Below are 18,122 nucleotides of genomic sequence, written 5' to 3' on the forward strand. Positions count from 1 at the left end.
TAATTCTCCATCTTTAGTTAGGAAAAAAATGTTGGCTGTTTTTAGAGAGCATGTGCCAAATGAGCTGAAATCAATGGAGCTGCTCCAGGGGTGAATTTCGTGTTGGACTTTCAAAGAAAAACTGCAGAAATCACAAGACTGCTTGAGGCAGAGACCTCATGCAAGTCATATGAACTGTTATTACAGACCGAGGGATGAGGAGGAGCAAAGGAGAAAAAAAAGAGATACATTTTAATTGCATCAGGACAACAACACAGGAGACGCGTGTAAGTGCTGTCAGACCAGGAAGCTGCAGCTGCTGTTCAGAGAGAAGGGGCTCCCAACATACCCAGGGCCTTCCGCACACAGAAGCAACGTCTCCAGCAGAGGTATTTAATATCACACCGTGCATCAAGATAGGTTAAGCCTGGGTTCTTCCACTTGTGGGAGTACAAAACATTCTTCAAGGCCAGGCTGGATGAGGCTTTGAGCAACCTGGTCTAGTGGGAGGTGTCCCTGCCCATGGCAGGGGGGCTGGAATTCGATGATCTTTAAGGTCCCTTCCAACCCAAACCATTCTGTGATTCTAACCAGACAGCACCAAACTTTGCAGCTTCAGGCTTGTGAAGCTACTGAAGAGGACTCCATGCCCTAGGTGACAATAAATGCCTCTGATGTGATGAACAGGGAGAAGATTGCACTCCAGCGAGCTCTGTGCCGATGAGGGACTGTAAAACAGGGAAGGAGCCAACAACCTACAGATGTGGAGGAGGCAGCATGCCATAGATTACAAATCCTGTTATATTTTAGTCAAGTGATAATGCAGGCACACATCCAATGTAGCTGCTCAGGAGGAGCTTGCAGGCTGCCTGCCATTCATTACCACTATTTTTATAGTTTTATGGTTTATGGTACTGTTACGCTGCAAGGGCCAAATGAACAGGCTGTGGAAATTACACAGGGGTGAGAAAGGCTCAGCATGGTGGGGGTGCAGAGGGTTAAGGAGAAGAAGGAGACATAAATTTAAACTTCCTGAAATTTCACTCCTGTGTTTGGTTTTTATTCCCTGCTCTAACAGATTGCTATCTAGAGACAACTAAATCAAGGGTTGGAAAGAATAACATCCATTTAGAATGATCCTGATAGAAGCGTCCTCTGCAGTTAAGGCAGTTTTATCTTCGCGTGTTCTCAGAGTGAGTGCTGCCATTGACTGTGACGGGAACATGCAGGCAGTTGCCCCCCTTACAGACAGAGCTGAGAAACTGTACTGGAGATGTGTGACTGGTGTGGAGGGAGATGAAAATGGTGTGAAGTGCTCAAAGCCAGTACAGTCAAGGAGAAAGGAAAGAATCACATCAGTAAAATGGAGGTTTGCCAGTGATACAGTTTGCCTTCTTTTCCTGTGTTGGATGTAACCTTCCTCTGTCCTCACTGCAGCCCCCACAGCTCCACACCCTATGGAGGTGCAGGACGCAGAGGCCTCGGAGTTATGCTGATCCTTTCCAGATGCAGGATGTTGTGGAGAGGTTCACATGGGTGAGTGTGCACCATCCATAGAGCCAGACAGGAGATTTTTCATCCTGTAATCATTCTAGACACAAATCAGTATTTAATTACTGAATGACGTACATTCTACCCAGCAATCTAAAACACATACCAATTTCTTCATGAAGCAGAGACAAGGCATCCCATTTGGAGCTGCCACATCCTATGTACATCTAGAGAAGCTGTGTGAAGGATCCTATGCAACTGTGTACAAGGACATCAGCAGGTGAGCAAGGACCACTGGTGCCATTATTGCCTTCCCAGTGCCCACTGAAAACACCCATTATGGGAATCCATAAGAATGAGGTTGAAGCTGGCCAATTCAGAGTACCTACAGGAAGATAAAAGCAAATAAAAACTCCACCTTTGCCTTTAACGAGAACATTTGCAAAGCCCTGTCCCAATTTTTCAGGGAACTCCTCCACTACAGCCATGGAGGCTCCACAAAGACACTTTGCTCCGCAGCAGCCTGCCAGGAGATTGTCTGTCTGGCTGCACCAGGGAGGGAGTGAGGGTTTTCCTTGGGATGAGGGATCCCTGCATGATGGAAAAATTGAAGATGAGGCCATGCTGCCATCCCATGGGAGCAGGAGAGCTGTGATAGGGCAGAGTGGGAACACTGCCCAAAGCCACGCTCTAGCAATGCCTGGTCAGCAGAACGGTGCTACTCTAGCCAGCTGGACTAGCTCATGTTTTGCTGATAATGAAGACAAGATGGACGTGGTTTGCAATTCCTTTCTGAGCTTGGCCTGGGTGGGGTAGTGAGCCCTAGAAATTTTTCTTGGGTAAGTGTGGAGCACCCCAGGAGACTGTTAATGTTGTTGTCATGCCAAGAACCGAGGGGCTTCGTGTGACCTTCCACTCTGACCTGACAGGATCAATGGCCCGTTGGTGGCACTGAAAGTGATCAGGCTGGAGGCAGAGGAGGGAGCGCCCTTTACAGCCATTCGGGAAGGTAAGACATGAAGAGCTTCTTCAAACATTGGTGGAGAGTGAGGGACATTATTCTTGAAGAGCATTTGTTTTAACCTGAAAAAGCTCCATGTGACATCTTCCTAAATCCTTTCTCACCTAATCAATGTGCTGGCTGTCCTTCATGCAAAACTCTTGGTTTCCTTATCCCCTCGTGAAGGAGGTCTTTGTGCTGGGCTGGGTGAGCGTGTGATGGACGGACGGGGAACCTGCTGTCGGTGTATTCCCTTGTGACAGATGCATTTGAGCTTGTGATAAGGAAAGTGCCAGAGCATGTCCTTTCTAGCAGCATACGGCCCTCTTACACCTCCTGCCTGGTACCTGCTCCGTAGTTGCTTTCTAACTCCCATTTCTATACACTAGCACTGCACAGCAGTTTTTGCCACAGTTGCACCGGGAAGTTTTGGACTGGAAATCCCTTTGCACCAGGATCTTCTGCTTGCTTTTATCACAAACGGTGCCACTTTCCTGTGTGATGGCAGTTGATACCTGGAGCATCACAGATCCAGGCCTGAAAATAAATGCTTTTGATAAAACTGGTGTTTAATGCCTTTCATCATTTCAGCCTGGTGAGAAATTCTTTCTGTTGGTTGGCTATAGAGCACAGGGCAAAATGTCTGCAGCTATTTATTTGAGAAATAAATGCTTTTGTTTAAGTGCTTGAGTTTGGCTGAATGTATTTACATGTCTCTATAGACCAAGTTCACAAGCTGCCTGTTTGACTAAGGCTTCTATTTTCGTCTGCTCTACAATCCCAAGAGGATCATAATCTGGTTTCTTCCTTGCACAGAAATATGCAACCTTTGTGCCAGTCTGTTGTCTGGTATTAGCAAGAGCTGTCAATGTAAGAGGTCACATATATTTTGTTTTCTACTTACTGCAGTTCAAGACAAGGTTTGATCTTGTCACTGCAGAGATGGAGTGTCAGGAGCCAGATGTGCCAGCTCTCACAGAGCAGCCCTAGCACAGAAGGACTCTCACACCAGTCAACTCAGAATAATGAGAGAGGTCAGTGGACCCGCTCCAGGTTTAGAACAGTGTCATTAAGATAAGAAAGTTTACAAAGTCCTTAGTCCAATTCTGGGTGAAAGCAGAGAGATACCTAAATATGCCTGTTTACAGAATGGCTTGTGTTACAGTTTCCTAGACATCTTTGCTGCGGCACTTTTGCTCTGCGTTTACACTTGTTGCCCACCAGTAAAATAAGTCTTAAAAGCTTTATCTACATAGAACTAATGATGCTCTAAAGATCAGCACCCCTTTAACATGCTCTACTGGACAGGCTGAGAGCCTTAAGTTCATTCATTACGGGAGAAAACAAGTGTGATCCTATGAAGGGTCTACTTTAAATAGATCTTTTGTGTACTGCTGAGCTTTGCAGCATCTGACACCTCAAATTTACAATGCAAGTCAGTAGCACAAACAAAGCACAAGATTTATTAACGCAGTGCTTTCTCTGCTACCCTGGAGGAATGGCACTCCCCCGACAAAGAGCCGCTTCACCCCAGAAAGCCCCACAGAGTCGAAATGCGTTGAAAGCTCAGTTCTGGCTGTAGCACCTGACAACCCTGCAGGGGGTTGTAGAAGCAACCAAGTGAGGTGCAGTTCCCAGAGGCCTGATCCAGGCACAGGGGCTGAAATCTCCACATTACCGTGGACCCTCTGTACTGCTCCTCTGGAGCAACAGCTCTCATCGAGCGGGATTTCTGAGGCATCACAGGGCCAGGTTAGCAGCCCCTTTCCATAGCAGATGGGTCTAGCCAGAGCATCTTTACAGGGTTCATAGGCAATTGGGTGCAATGTGGACTGGGACTGTGTTTAAGATTCGTACTGCTGTGTGCTGGAAACATACTGGTGGTAACTAAATGGACTAGAGGCAGTTTAGCTGCAGCAGCAGCAAGCTCTATTCAAGAACTAATTTACAATCTGTGCTGTTTCCAGTAGTTATGCTGAATCAGGCATCTCTTACTCCTTAGCAGTCTCAATCCTGACATATGCTTGGGCCACAGCTGTGTAAATACAGTGTATCTGCAGGCTGCAGGGCTTTTAGAACCAGATGAAATTGTTATGGTCACAAAAGGCAAAATGCTAATCCAGTATAAAGTTGTTTTTGCTAGCATGAAACTCTTCAAATATCTTTTGCAGATTGTTTGAAAAACAAAAAGCAGCTTTTATCCAGGACCAAAATTCATTTGGCCTCCCACAGCCAGCCTAAGCTCTGTATTGTCCACTTTGGCTAATTCAGCAGAAATGAGATTGTATGCCCATGCCTTACGTGATTGAAATCTGTAGCACTGCGTGGTCTGACAGTAAACTAATTTGGTTTTAATCAGCAGGGAAAGGTGACTCTGGAGCAGCTATGAGGCTATTCTGCTACGTCAGAAGCTAAAGTCTGGAGTTGGGGACCCATGTTTTTGTTGAGCTTTGGGGTTTCTGTCTGTGCAGTTTCAGTATGACAGCTGGCTCGGATTCTTCAGCAGAGCCAGAGATCTACAGGCAGAGTGATCCCAGCTTCACCACTTCCCCGTGTCCCTCCTCTGTACAGAGCTACAGCAACTCTTGTCTCAAACCTATGGCAGCAAATGATAGAGCTGTGCATGCTCTCCCCCCATACAGACTGAGACTTTCTGCTGAGAAGCTGCCTTCATGAGTGTGCTGGCTGGAGCCTGCTCTATCATAAGAAACCTAACGCAAGGCTGAAAGGCTCCGAAGGCTGTAGCTTTTGTCCTAGCATCAGTCAGTGCTCTGTGGTCTATATGGAGGCAGAGACTATTGTGCGTGCTGCAGTCTTCATCACCACACCTGAGATGTGCTGAGGCTTGGCAAAGGCATGTCAGCACCTAAGGACCAGGGCCACACAGTCGCTATTATGCTGTTAGACAGCTACGCTGAAAGAAAAAATGTGCCAAAGTTGTATAAATACAAACGAGTCACTGTTCACTCAGTAAGTTTATCATCTGCTCTTTGAGTTTTACACCAGAGAAAGTAACCAATATGCTTTCTCCAAGCTAAAAGCACGAGCAAAATTCAGAATTCAGCTTAGCTTCTATGGTGATTTCTTCTGGCAGATTTTTACACCCTGATATTGTGAAGCTGGAAGATGGCAGAAACTCAGCTTTCCCCAGAAGTCTCCTAAGGGCTCTGCTGAGGGCACATGCTAGGAGGTGGATGGAGGAAGTATGAGAAGCTCAGTGACAGGCTGGGGGCTGCTGCATTCTGGCTCTGAGAACTCCTAGCCCCTGCCTCGTAGCATGTGCCTTGAAGAAATTATTTTTCCTCAGCTGAGAAGCTGACAGCTGGGACCTGTAAACTGCTATTTCTGACAGAGGCAAGATCCCACCTCTGAGAGACTGATGGGTTCCTGATGGAGCATTGATGCTTGCTTCTCCAAGGAGCTGTTCCATCCTCCTCCAGACTCAGTAGCTGCTGCTTACAGAATTGCCAAGTTTGGACTATTTCTCCACAGTTTTTTATTTTCACTGCCTTGCTCTGTGCACTTTCTCTCTCCACCTGCAGCAGCAGCAGCAGTTAAATTCATCTTCCTTTTGTAGTTCCTCATCTTCTTTTCTCAAGCGTTTGAAACATGCCAATATTGTACTGCTTCATGACATTATCCAGACCAAAGAGACACTAACATTTGTCTTTGAGTACATGGTGAGTTGATCTTCTTCTAGCTTCCTGCGGAGGTAGTACTGGGAAGTGGCTGCATAATGAATTTACTGCATTATGAGACATCTACAAAGAAATGAGTTGTAATCCTTTAATGCAATGATTGATTTTGCTTCTTGATCTCCTGCTTTCCAGTCACACAGCATTCCTGTTTTCTTTCTGTATATGCGACAGCTGTATGCAAAAATTATTCCACATCTTGTCTCCACTAGGGTGGCAGACACTATTTGCCTCCATTTCTGCCTTGACAACACAATAAAAGTACTGTTCTTGAGCCACAGCAAGGATAGGAAAGACTGATACAAGCTCACATCCCAGTTGGGGTCAGAGTTGGCACTGACCCCAGTGGCTCACCATGACCACGCTGCAGGTTGCTCCAATGGGGAGGGCAGGATGCCAGTAAAAGAAGTTCTCAGCATGAGTCTTGCTACTTCTGTTGCTTTTGCTCATAGCTATCAACCAAATTATAAGGGAAGTACAGGGGCTATGTCTTCTTACCGCAGCTTTATGATTAATTCTGGTACAAGTATGAATTCTGTAAACTGTCAGCTTCAGGTTATAAACTGCTAGGGTGAGATAACAGGTCAGCCAGGTCCCTGATTTGACCCAGCACTTAAGCACATCCTTGTGTGCTGCATCAGATCAGATGTTTGTCAAGGTAAAAGAAACACTTTTGTGGTGGTTGCATTTTTTTTTTTTTTCCATTTACAGAAGAGGCACTATTGGGAGAAGCATTTCACACTAGTAGCTTTGCCTCAAGTTCTCCTCTTTTATTTAGCCCACAGATCTAGCACAGTACATGGGCCAGCATCCTGGAGGACTTCATTCATGCAATGTTATGGTGAATTCTTTAAAAGACTAGTATCCCTTAAAGCATGAGGAAGTGTTACTTACAGTATGTTATTGTAAATTGCTTACTAATATTTATTTTTTCCATATATAACAAACACTTTGGAGAAAAGCTGCCTTTGATAAAGATCTAACAACCTCCCTCTTAGTCCCCAAGCCTTTTTTCGGTTAGTCTCTCTTTCCATTTTCTGAGCCTGCAAGAGGAAATTCAGCTTTTGTGAACAATGACATCTTGTGGCAAACAAAATCTGTCTCTATGCAAATTTGCATCCTCTTATTGTTAGAATACATTATTAATCTCTCTAATTAAAAACTCACATCTCACTCTTCCCTCACCTGGAACTATCTTCATATTTACAATCATTTAAATCCCTTTTGTTTCTACTACAGCTTTTTGGGATCGGTTGACTGGACCTGAGCACAGGTGAAGACGTACCCTTACTTTGTAGATTGAGTCTCCTACTCTCCTTTGTATGCATCTTCACATGTAATTAACTTTCAGGATTGTTGCTGTACACTGACTTAAGGTTTCAGTGCAGATGTCCTCAGTGAATGTTTGGGTCCTTTTTGTGAGCAGCTTCAGTTAATTTATCTTACAGCTGTCAACAATAACTTTGTACCTTATCAAACTGCCTATTCATCTCACTTTGTCAGATCTGCCTGAAGTTCCTCATTGTCACTTCTTATCATGGCTAATCTAAGTACTTCTGTCATCTTCAAATGTTGCCACCTTGTTCACATCTTTTTCCAATAGTTGTTAAGCAACATCAATCCTAATGAAGTTTCTTGAGGCCCCAGATTTTAAACATCCTTAAAGCTCAGATGTGTCCAAGATGCAGTCTTGTAGTTTTGGCACAGATCTCGAGGGCTCCGCTACCAGGCGGGCTTGTAAAGCCTGTGGAGTACATGGCTGTAACATGTACTCATTGGCATTTCTGTGAGTAAACACTAGCCAGCTGCTCTGCTTTCCTGTCTGAAATCCTCATTGTCAACTGCAAAATGATTTAATGCTCCTTTAGGAGCCTCATCCAGCTTGCTTCATTTTTGCTGGCAAACGTTGTTTGTTTTTTCTTTGACTGATTCCTGTTGAATATGATGCAAGTATGCAGAATATTATGGGGATGCTTTTCTGGTACAAAAATGACCTATGGGTGTCACTGTTTTTCCTCCTCGTCAGCTGAAGCTTCTGCTGAAAAATATATTTTCTCTAGTGAAGTCTAATTACTTTTGCTGTGGTTTTTTTCTGTCCACTCTCCAAGTCCATACCTTGTTTCAGCTCAACTTATTTTACCCCAGGCTTATTTACACTGGTGGTGGGAGTTAGGTATTTCCTTCTTGCTTGCTTTCTTGCTTGCTTTTCTACTTTCTGTCTTGCTTGCTTCATTCATCATATCTTATTTACTATATCTGTTCAAATCAGGTCCTTGTGTTTTCTCCCAGCTTGAAGATAACAGTTCACTTTGTCAAGTCGGTTCACTGGTCGGGCTTATCCTGGGAGGAGGTGGTGTGTACAGCGGCCCCAGAACTCCCTCTGCTGGTGTCAGCTGCCTCAAATGGGCAGAACTTCCAGCTCCTTAAACCTTCGTTTTGCTTGGCTGTAGTTCTTTGTCTTGAACACTGAAATCAGAATATATGCTGTTCTGAAAGCCGGGTCTGTGTTTTGGCAAGTTGAGCTTGTTCCTGCAATCAATAGTCCATTTCTAAAGAAAATGTAAATTTCCAAAATGTGCACTTAGGGACTGCAGTATAACTGCCCTCATGGCCAAATATTCCACCCCAAAAACCTCAGAAGGCTGCAGGGCAGTCATACCCCACCACAGTTTTCTCTTCCTCAGACAGCTCTGTTCATTTTTGGGATTTTTACTGGTTTCCTACTTGCTTTGTGTCTGCTTTGTTCCAGGAGTTCTCCTGAAGTTCAGAGTTAATGTATCAATGCAAAGTCACGCAAAATCATTTCAGTTTTTTGTTGACTTTTTCTAGCTCTTCATGTTCCAGCTTTTGCGTGGCCTGGCTTACATCCACCAACAACACATTCTTCACCGTGATCTGAAACCCCAGAACTTGCTCATCAGTTGCCTTGGTGAGCTCAAATTAGCTGACTTTGGTGAGTCACAGTTTGGAAACTGCTAATATATCTGCTCAGATCAAAGCTGTAGCATGCATATAGATCTGCATCCACAGCCAATTAAGGCATAGAAGCATAACCTCTTACTGAACTTCAGGAAACTATTTCTGTGGTCAGTCCAGCCTTTCTTGCATTTATACTGATATGTGCAGGGAGTAACTTCATTTAAGTCAGAGCAATTACTGCCACATAAAACTGGTTCAAGAGAATTGAGAATAAACCCCTCTCTGTTGAGAAAATAATTTAACATGTAGAGTCCACAGCAATGTGCTGAACCAAAAGGCTTTCTTGGCATTGGTGTGGGATGGCTGCTTCAGTCACAAATTGTAAAGCCCTGCAAAACACAGCATATGGCTTGATCTGATTTGCCCCAGAGGCATACTCCAGACACACTTTCTTTGTCAGTCGCTTATAAACTGCATTGGGATTGCTTATGTTTAAAGATCCAAGAGAAAATAATGTCCTGTTGCTAATTATTATCGTCTATGCCTTGAACAGGTAGAAAGCCTGTCCTAACACAGCAGTCTTTTTTTTTTCTTCTTTTTTTTGCAGGCCTTGCTCGTGCCAAAGTCTATCCCCAGACAGACATATTCCTCTGAAGTGGTGACACTCTGGTGCCGTCCTCCTGATGTGTTGCTTGGAGCTACAGATTATTCTTCTGATCTAGATATCTGGTACTGACCACTTTCAAAGCATGTGGGATCCCTTGGGAAAAATCATCTTTATCTGAATTAAATTAGGTCAACCAAGTTACAGTAGATACAGTCGTAAGCAGAGGAATTAACATGAGCAGAAAATGTGTGAGCAGCGGGGAGTTTTGTACGGCTGGGTTCATAGAAGTTTTTGGAAATGATGTCACTACATCTCAGCTATGGATTTATATAAACCTCATCAGATAATATTTATGAGCTATGTACATCTCATTTGGTAACATTTATGAAGCATTTTCAGGTCTTGCAATAGAACACCTTTGCTTAATGCACTTATTGTTTTGTACCTGTGTGATCAGCTCAGTCAGTGGCAGCTCTCTGCAGCAATCGCTTTATGAAGAAACAATGGATCCACAACTGCATCAACAACGACTTTGGCCTTGGTAACAAAACATGGCATTAAGGGGTTTCTGAATGGGTCTGGAGATAGAAGTCTGAGATTTTCATTATTTCTGTGATACTTTGTCCTTCTCAAAGACCATATCTCAGATGCACTCTGCATTTCATACAGGAGAAGGGCTGTGTTCTGTTAAAGCCTTGTAACTTTATGAGCTCTATCCAAAATCCTAATGTGCCTGAAAATCACAGGAAGCAAGCCACACATCAGCAGAGCTGGAAGGAGAGAGGTCTCTAAGAGCTAGCTGAAAGCAGGAGAGGATGAGGGCTTCACAGGGGTCCCACTGGTCCTTTTGGGCTAGCCTGGATATGTAGCTGGGCTCTAGAGTTCATCCGCCTTCTGGCTCACTTCTGCACCAGCCTGAGCCTGCTTCCAGGACCACAGTCCTGAGTTATTCATGGACAGCATGCAGCTCATGAAGTTGCAGGAGACCACCCTCATTCTGGGCAATTTTACATCTGTAGACAGTATTGCTGCTTCACCCTTTCTTCAGGTCAGTTCATTTTCTGCCTGTGCCTGTCACACCAGGACTTTTCTTAACTGCTCTGCAGAGTCAAAGGCTGGGAAGGGGTGAGAGCACAGCAGGCTGAAGAATGTGCAAGAAGAGAGCTAAGTAAGTTTACAAACAGCAAAGCTCCAGGTCTTCTCAGACTGTGTTACCCTCCAGAGATCTGTGGCTTATCAGAGATTCCGATGGCCTAAGTCTGGAGGGCAGTTCAGGGAAACAGGAGTTTTTAGTTCACTTCCCTATGCCTGCTGCTAATTTAATTGCTTAAGGATTTCTCTAAGGAGGAAGACCTTGCAAAATTCTAATGGCTTCCAGCTGCTAAGGCAGTCTAAACAGTCATCTTCTCTCCCCCACTGCCCACCACCTCTCCCTTCCAGACAGTCTCTCAGGATCGTCTGCTGAGTCTGAAGAAGATGCCTGCCTAGCAGACTGGAGAGTGTGTATTAGGCAAATGCTGGTATAAGCCTGTTTGTTTGTCTGTTTGTTTTTTCAGAAAGTTGTGCCCTGTCCAAAGCCCCAGCTACGCACAGAAAGCCTGGCATTTCTGCCTGTGCAAAACCAAGATCCCCACTACATAACTCTGCTCCAGTGTAATGAGTAGCAACATAGGAGCGGTTTACAAAGATCCCGTGCAGCACTCTGACCAGCTCCAGCAGCACAGTACTCTCAGTCCCGCTGCACTACATTCACACTATAGGCACCTTTGTTATAACACCTCCTTATAATAACAACATTCAAAGTGTTTGCCCTAAAGAAAGATGTCATGCTGAGAGAATACAGAGTACTTCAGGGAGCTCTATTCAGTAACTTCCTCTAACAAGAATCATTTATTATCTTGATGTACACTGCATTTAAGTTCAATTTTTGTCTATTAGGAAATAATGTGAATTCACACAGATGTTACTTGTCTATTGGGAAGAAAGGGAAAAAAACCCTATGTCTTTTGGATGCTGCAATTTACATGAAGGCAGGTCAGAAAGCCCTTGGTAATGGCATGAGACAGTGGGTGTTAAAGCCTTGGTTTAAAGAAACCAATTATAACAAAATAAAACATTACAGCAATTCATGCATAGTGTGCTTGAGCAGCAATACTGTCAGTGGGAGGCACATGGGAAGTGAATGAGGGATTGAATAGATGAAGAAAGAGATACAGAAGGAGACTCAGTTGCTCTTGGACTAACTAGAAAAGCTGCTTTCATCTCTCTGTATCTTTTTTCTCTGTCTTTTTCCCTCACTATTTCTTCAGGACTTTAGAAGATTCAATTAAGGGATTTCAGGGAGACTAACATTTCAGGGAGATTACACTGCATATCAGAAAGACTTTTCTTTTTTTTTTTTATACACCAGGTGCCTTATGCATGTGCCACACTAGTAGCTGCTAACATCATGAGTACCTTAACTCACGTCTTCTTTTCAGTCAGGCTTTCCTTGTACAATATTCCATTTAAAAAACCCCAAACAATATATATTTCTGGTTAAATATAAAATTGCAATCTCACAATGCCAGAAAAGCTGTCGAGAGGCAACTCTGGGATGCCGCGGAGATATCTTAGATCTTAATCTTGATGAAGTTGTCTCTCCACTGTGTGATGCAGCACTGCAGGCTCAGGAGTAAGTACAATGTTCAAACCTGCCCCAGGGACTGCAGGCAGATGCAACCGTGCTGTCTGAACCAGCTCTGTTCATGCTTACTAAATACCCCTATAACCAGTTATACCTCTCTTATTACTTGATTCACATGCATATCTAGCACATGCTGAAATATCATGTCTTCCCAAAAGACCCCTCCCTCTGTCCTGGCTCTTCCCAAGGCAACTACATGGGACTGAGACCCTTTGAGAAACTTGTAGACTTGAAGGGGTAAGAGGACCTTAGAAATGAATATCAGAGGGGAAAAGGGAAAAGCAAAACAACACTAGGTCTAAATCTTTAGAAATATTTAAAGGTGAATGTTTTTGAATAATCCACATAAACAGAAGGATCCTCATAATGCTTTCAGAGCAGTAACTGTAAATCCCGTATCTCAGAAGGAAAGTTGAAGCCTCTACTGAAAGGCTAGTATGATGACTAGCACTAGTTTCAAAGTCCTACTTTAACAGATAGAAAAAATACCTGGGAAAAGAGGGGGTTGCCCATGCATCAGTTGTTCTAGGTATTTATGGCCTTTTTTTTTTTTTGTAAAGAAAAGTGTATTTCATCTGGAAACACACAGAGACAGAAACAGTCATAATTGCCACTGATGAATCAATACAGTATCAAGCAGGCATTAAACGCAGCTGCTCAGCTGAGTCTTGCTACAGGAAACAAAAAGCCCTTCTTTTCCAGCAGTTGTGGTTGCTCTGATAGTTGTGTCTTTATTAGAGACACTGAGGTTTAAAGGCTTCCAGACATAATGGGATTAAACCAGGAATACAAAAGAGCTCTGCCAGAAGGTGTATTTGTAACAACCCTCAAGTTGTTCCTCTCCTCAAACTGACAGCTTGCCCATTAGTGAAAAGACTGTTTCATTAAATTTGAATTTTTTTAACTCTGCTCATGAGAGTTAAAATGCTAGCTGAATCTAGGGGAACAAAAAACAGTTTTCTCATTCTTACTTCCATTTATTGCTCTGTCTGGATTTCAAGCCTTCTCAGCAATGACAGAAACCACAGCAGATCTGGTTTTCTGTTTGCCATGAACTCAGTTGCCTTAGACCTTTGCAGCAGAGCAGTTAGGTCACAAGGACCACATTTATAGGTCACTTTCACTGTTACTAGCCCCTCTTCCTTCGTTACTGCTGTGTACCTCCAGCTGTGTCCCCAAATCCTTAGTGCCTTACATTCAGCTTAGGAAACAGCACAGGCAGCCCTGTTCATTAGAAAGGATCTCTGTAGAAGGTCTAGTTGCATGTCTCATTTGGGGGCTGTAGAGAGTCCACATGAAGTTTCTGCTGTTGCCACTCTAACATCAGAACCAAACCGTGGGTGAACATCAGGATCATTTGCTCCACAAACACAGAGCTGATTCTCTTCTCTCTACAAATCAAGAATACCTAAATTGCTTTGACTGTATTCAGTTAAACTTGTGAAATTGAATCAGTGGGTTACAGCAGCCCCTGTGGTTGCAAAATAGGGTAAGCCATTTGGGGATGTACATCAGCTGTGAAAACAGAGGGTTGGTATAACACTGGTCTCAGTAGAATCAATCTGTGGGCTCCAAAAGAATATCTAGTCATGTGGTAGTGCTGTGAAACACACACAAAAAAATCTATGTCACAAAAGCTGTGGGTTAAGTTTCATGATGCCTGGACGCTGTAAGAGCATATTAGACAAGTAAGAAGCTAAGCTCACAAGACCCAGGGTCAGGGTACAGCAAGCTAAGGGAAAAGTGCAGCAGAGATGTTTGTGAGAACAGCATTAGATATGGATCTGCAAACTGTTTTGGCATCAACTGATGCTCAAGGATGACCAACACGAATACCGCAGATGAGTTGCATGTCCAGCTTTCAGCTGACCACAGCCAGGTGGGAAAAGCATCTCCAGTATTGCAAAGACAAGGCGCAAGGGGTAACTCAGCCGTACAGATAACCAGAAGAGATTACTCCTTGTAGCTCAGCAAGTGAAAATAATACTTTCAGAGTCTGTTAGACAAAGCTGGGTTTTCAACATCTGAGGTTAAAGGACTCTAATTTGCTATAACCAAAGAAAATTTGGTGGCCTTCTACGACAGAGCCATAGCGCTGGTGGATAAAGGAAAGGCAACTGACATAATCTGCCTGGACTTGTACAAAGCCTTTGACACAGTCCCACATGACATCCTTGTCTCTAAGTTGGAGGGACATGGATTTGACAGAAGGACCACACGCTGGATAAGGAATTGGCTAGACAGCCGCACTCAGAGAGTTGTGGTCAATGGCTCAATGTCCAAGTGGAGACTGGTGACAAGTGGTGTTCCGCAGGGGTCGGTACTGGGACCAGTGTTGTTTAACATCTTTGTCGGAGACATGGACAGTGGGATGTTTTTGAGCAACCTGGTCTAGTGGAGGGTGTCCCCGCCCATGGCAGGGGGGGTGGAACTCTATGATCTTTGAAGTCCTTTCCAACCCAAACCATTCTATGATTCTATTATTCTATTCTATGAAAATTGAGACTGAAACCTGAAAAGATGGGAAGGAGCTTAGTGAAAAGACAGGAAACGTAGAAGAAGTTTGGAGGAAAAAGATTAAAAAGTGAGCCGAGTTTTACACTATACAGTAAGAGATGGAAATACTCGCAAATAGGTAAATCTACTCTGACAACAACTCTCTCATCATTATTGTCAGCAGGACTAACCCACATTAGAAAAATCAAGCACTTTTTGCAGGGTTTGCTGGGGTTCTTTTAAACTGGCTGGTTTGCTTTGGCACAGGTGTAGAGCAGAGGATGGCACAAAAATAAGAGTACTTTAACTTGCTGTTGTCACAGAGTTCTTTATGCTATGAAATCTTGCCTTCAGTTTTCCAGTGAAGGAAAATTGCTTCTGAAGGAAAAATTACTCTATTGGCTAGTGCCTCTATGTTCTTTCTGCATCTAATGTATCATTCAGCTACTGTGTAGTAAGTACTTCCCTCTATCTTTCCCACTGTCATCACTCCAATTTTGCACCTTTTTCTCATGGAAAACAATCTAGTATTCCACAGGCTTCTGCCACAAACATCTTTTTTAGACAGGTTTGTAACAGGATAAATTGAAAGAGACCTGAAACAAATTGTTTGGTGCTGGAAAAAAAGATGATGCTCAGTGGGTTTCTTTTCAAAGGATATCACTTGTCTTGTCATGCTGGTGAAGGGTGGGGTTTTTTTGTTGGATGGTGCTGATGAGAAAAAGGAGATAGGAACAGACTTGCATGGAACTTAGACTGCTTTATTTTTGTCTAAAATACTGGAGGGATGTGAATGTGACAAATCTCTAGTCTGCTTCTGTCCTCTTTGACTTGTCACCTTTTTAATTCAAGTGTTTCAATCTGTAGGACTTGGATGAGTTTAATGATACTACATACAACTTGCAACAAGGGCCAGTTGCAAGCGTTTAGAACAGTGCTGCAAGACAAAGGATGTATAAGACGGCCCTTCCCAGAGGAAACCTTCCTGACTTCCCACAGTTGGTAGGGTTTTTTATAATGCTACATCCTGCCTACCACCACTATACTGTAGAAGTGTATCAGCCTTCACTGAAGCCTGTTATTATTTGCATATATACAGACATCCCACATCCTGCTTTGCTTCACACACACACACACACACACACACACGCTCTCTCTCACTAGATGACATGAGGTGGGTATACAATAGCTGCACATCAGACTGGTATTTTCAGACTTGAGCTGCAGAATATATAGGGTTTACAGCTCATATCAGGATTTCTGCATTTACAAATCAGGTTTTCTGAATTTTAATTCCAACAATTCTCTCTCTTCCTTTCTCCCCTGCCCATCCCAACAATCATATTATATATATCCTGTATATGAGTGAGTTGATACCTTTGGTTTCTTGCAGGAGTGCAGGCTCAATATTTGTTGAAATGATCCAGGGACAGCCAATATTTGCAGGAACTTCTGGTACTCATGAACAGCTGGTGAAGATCTGGGCGGTAAGTAAAACATACCCTGAAATGGGAGAGAAAAAGAACCTGTTGCTCCAGCCACCTACTTAATTTTGAAGTCCTAAGCATAGGTCCTGTGAATAGCAGAAAGAATTTGGTCCAGTCTGCCACGTTCACAGCAGACTTTGTAACCCACTTTATATTTAGCAACTTTCTTACAGACACAGGAGTAAATTAAATGACTTTCCTTTGACGTTTGTCATCTCATCAAAAATTTAAAGCCAATTAAAGTGACATCAAATTGAAGAAGGCATAAAAGGTGTGCAGGTACTGCAAATTCTATTCCTTCTTGTTAAATCCTTTACTTACTGTAGGATACAGCTTACCATATTCTCACAAAGGAGCTCTAATACTACTCTTAAACTACCTTGAAAATGGCAAAACTCTGTGGTTTTTCAGAGATCCTTCTACATTTTAACTCAGAACATTTTGTATCATCTAGTTTATGGTGCAGCCCTAGAGACTGCTTTGGCATAATGGAAAGTGTGAAATTACTTTATAAGGGCAGCAGTGAGTGAGAGCAGACATATTCAGGAGTCTCTTAAGCCGCTTTTTCTGCTGGGGAAACTGAAACATAGAGCCATGTCCTTAGTGTGGCTTGCTAGAATTGAGGCAGTTACCAGCAGCAGCAGATTCTGTACATTCCTTACTGCTTGTTGCTGATGCTGTTCTGACAGGACAGTCAACCTATAGATTCTTGCTGCATTTTGCTGTAGGTGTCTGCCCTTTCACATTTCATCCCAGGGATTTACTCTTCTGCAGAGAGTGTTTCCCAAATGTGGATTTTCAAAGGAAAAAGTACAGAAAACTGAAATTTGGAAAGTGGTGAGAAAGGACTTTATAGCCTCAAGTCTGTCTAAGTCAGATTTTTCCTTCTTAATCCCTTCATCCACAAACACTCCTGCCTGGTAGGGTTTTCCTCTCTGCTTTTAGCTAGAGTGCGATAAAAAGAAAGACAAGTGGGTCGTTCTTAGCTTCAGTTCAGTCCATTTAAATAAATGCCAAATTTGTCTTTCATAGAGAGTAGGAAAAAAAAGGAATTATTGAGGAAAAAAACCAAACTTGGCCAATTAACAGGGTTCAAAGCCAGGGCAGGGCCCCATTTCCCAAGGTGTGAATGAAGGGTATCCTTCCACTTATGGCTCTGAAATCTCTGGATACATTTCCTGTGGTTTTGCAGTTGGAGGGTTATAGCCCTATCGTCATTTCTCTGGTATTATAACTAATACCATGATTAATAGGATTTGTGCTATAGAGGGCAAAAAAAACTTATTTAAAAATCATGAAGCTTTAAGAGCCATGAAATAATTAGTGCCTTTCACATAAGGTTTTATGTTATTATACAGCCTGGAATGAGGCTCTGTGTTAGGCCAAGATTTCAAAGCTCCTTAGAGGCTTTCAATGCCTAACTTGAGATATTTTGCTGAGTGTGAGGTTCAGAAGGGGGATTCCTACTGTTTCCTAATAGTCAGTTCCTTTCATGTACTAATAACAGAGGCACCCTGCCCTGGTTTTGAGACCGTCTGCATCTGTGGGCATGTGTCTGTATCACCCAGCATGCTTACCCCCACGTAGGAGTGTTGGTTCAAACTCCTCATAGATATATAGCTGGAAAATCCCTATTCTGTGAAATGTGTCTGTCCAGATGCATCATCAGGACTGACTGTCATTTTATCAACATTTCTTCTAGAGGCAAGTGCTACCTTAAGCAGGCGGCATCTCCCATCTCTATCCCTGGCTGCTCATTCCT

General features: G+C 43.3%; 1 protein-coding gene across 1 annotated transcript in view; it reads left to right on the top strand.

Moving 5' to 3' along the window:
• The first annotated feature begins 1,202 nt into the window (after window positions 1-1,202).
• The window catches only part of LOC104469410 (cyclin-dependent kinase 15-like), a 35,219-nt gene continuing 18,299 nt past the window's right edge, over window positions 1,203-18,122 (top strand). The window contains 10 exon segments of the mRNA XM_010083895.1: window positions 1,203-1,390; window positions 1,392-1,515; window positions 1,653-1,750; window positions 2,400-2,479; window positions 6,056-6,150; window positions 6,944-7,006; window positions 8,995-9,118; window positions 9,692-9,705; window positions 9,707-9,813; window positions 16,267-16,360. Coding sequence (XP_010082197.1) covers window positions 1,203-1,390; window positions 1,392-1,515; window positions 1,653-1,750; window positions 2,400-2,479; window positions 6,056-6,150; window positions 6,944-7,006; window positions 8,995-9,118; window positions 9,692-9,705; window positions 9,707-9,813; window positions 16,267-16,360 — 987 coding nt within the window.

The sequence above is a fragment of the Pterocles gutturalis genome, unplaced genomic scaffold (genome assembly GCF_000699245.1).
Source record: "Pterocles gutturalis isolate BGI_N339 unplaced genomic scaffold, ASM69924v1 scaffold14500, whole genome shotgun sequence".
In the NCBI taxonomy this organism is placed as follows: Eukaryota; Metazoa; Chordata; class Aves; order Pterocliformes; family Pteroclidae; genus Pterocles; species Pterocles gutturalis.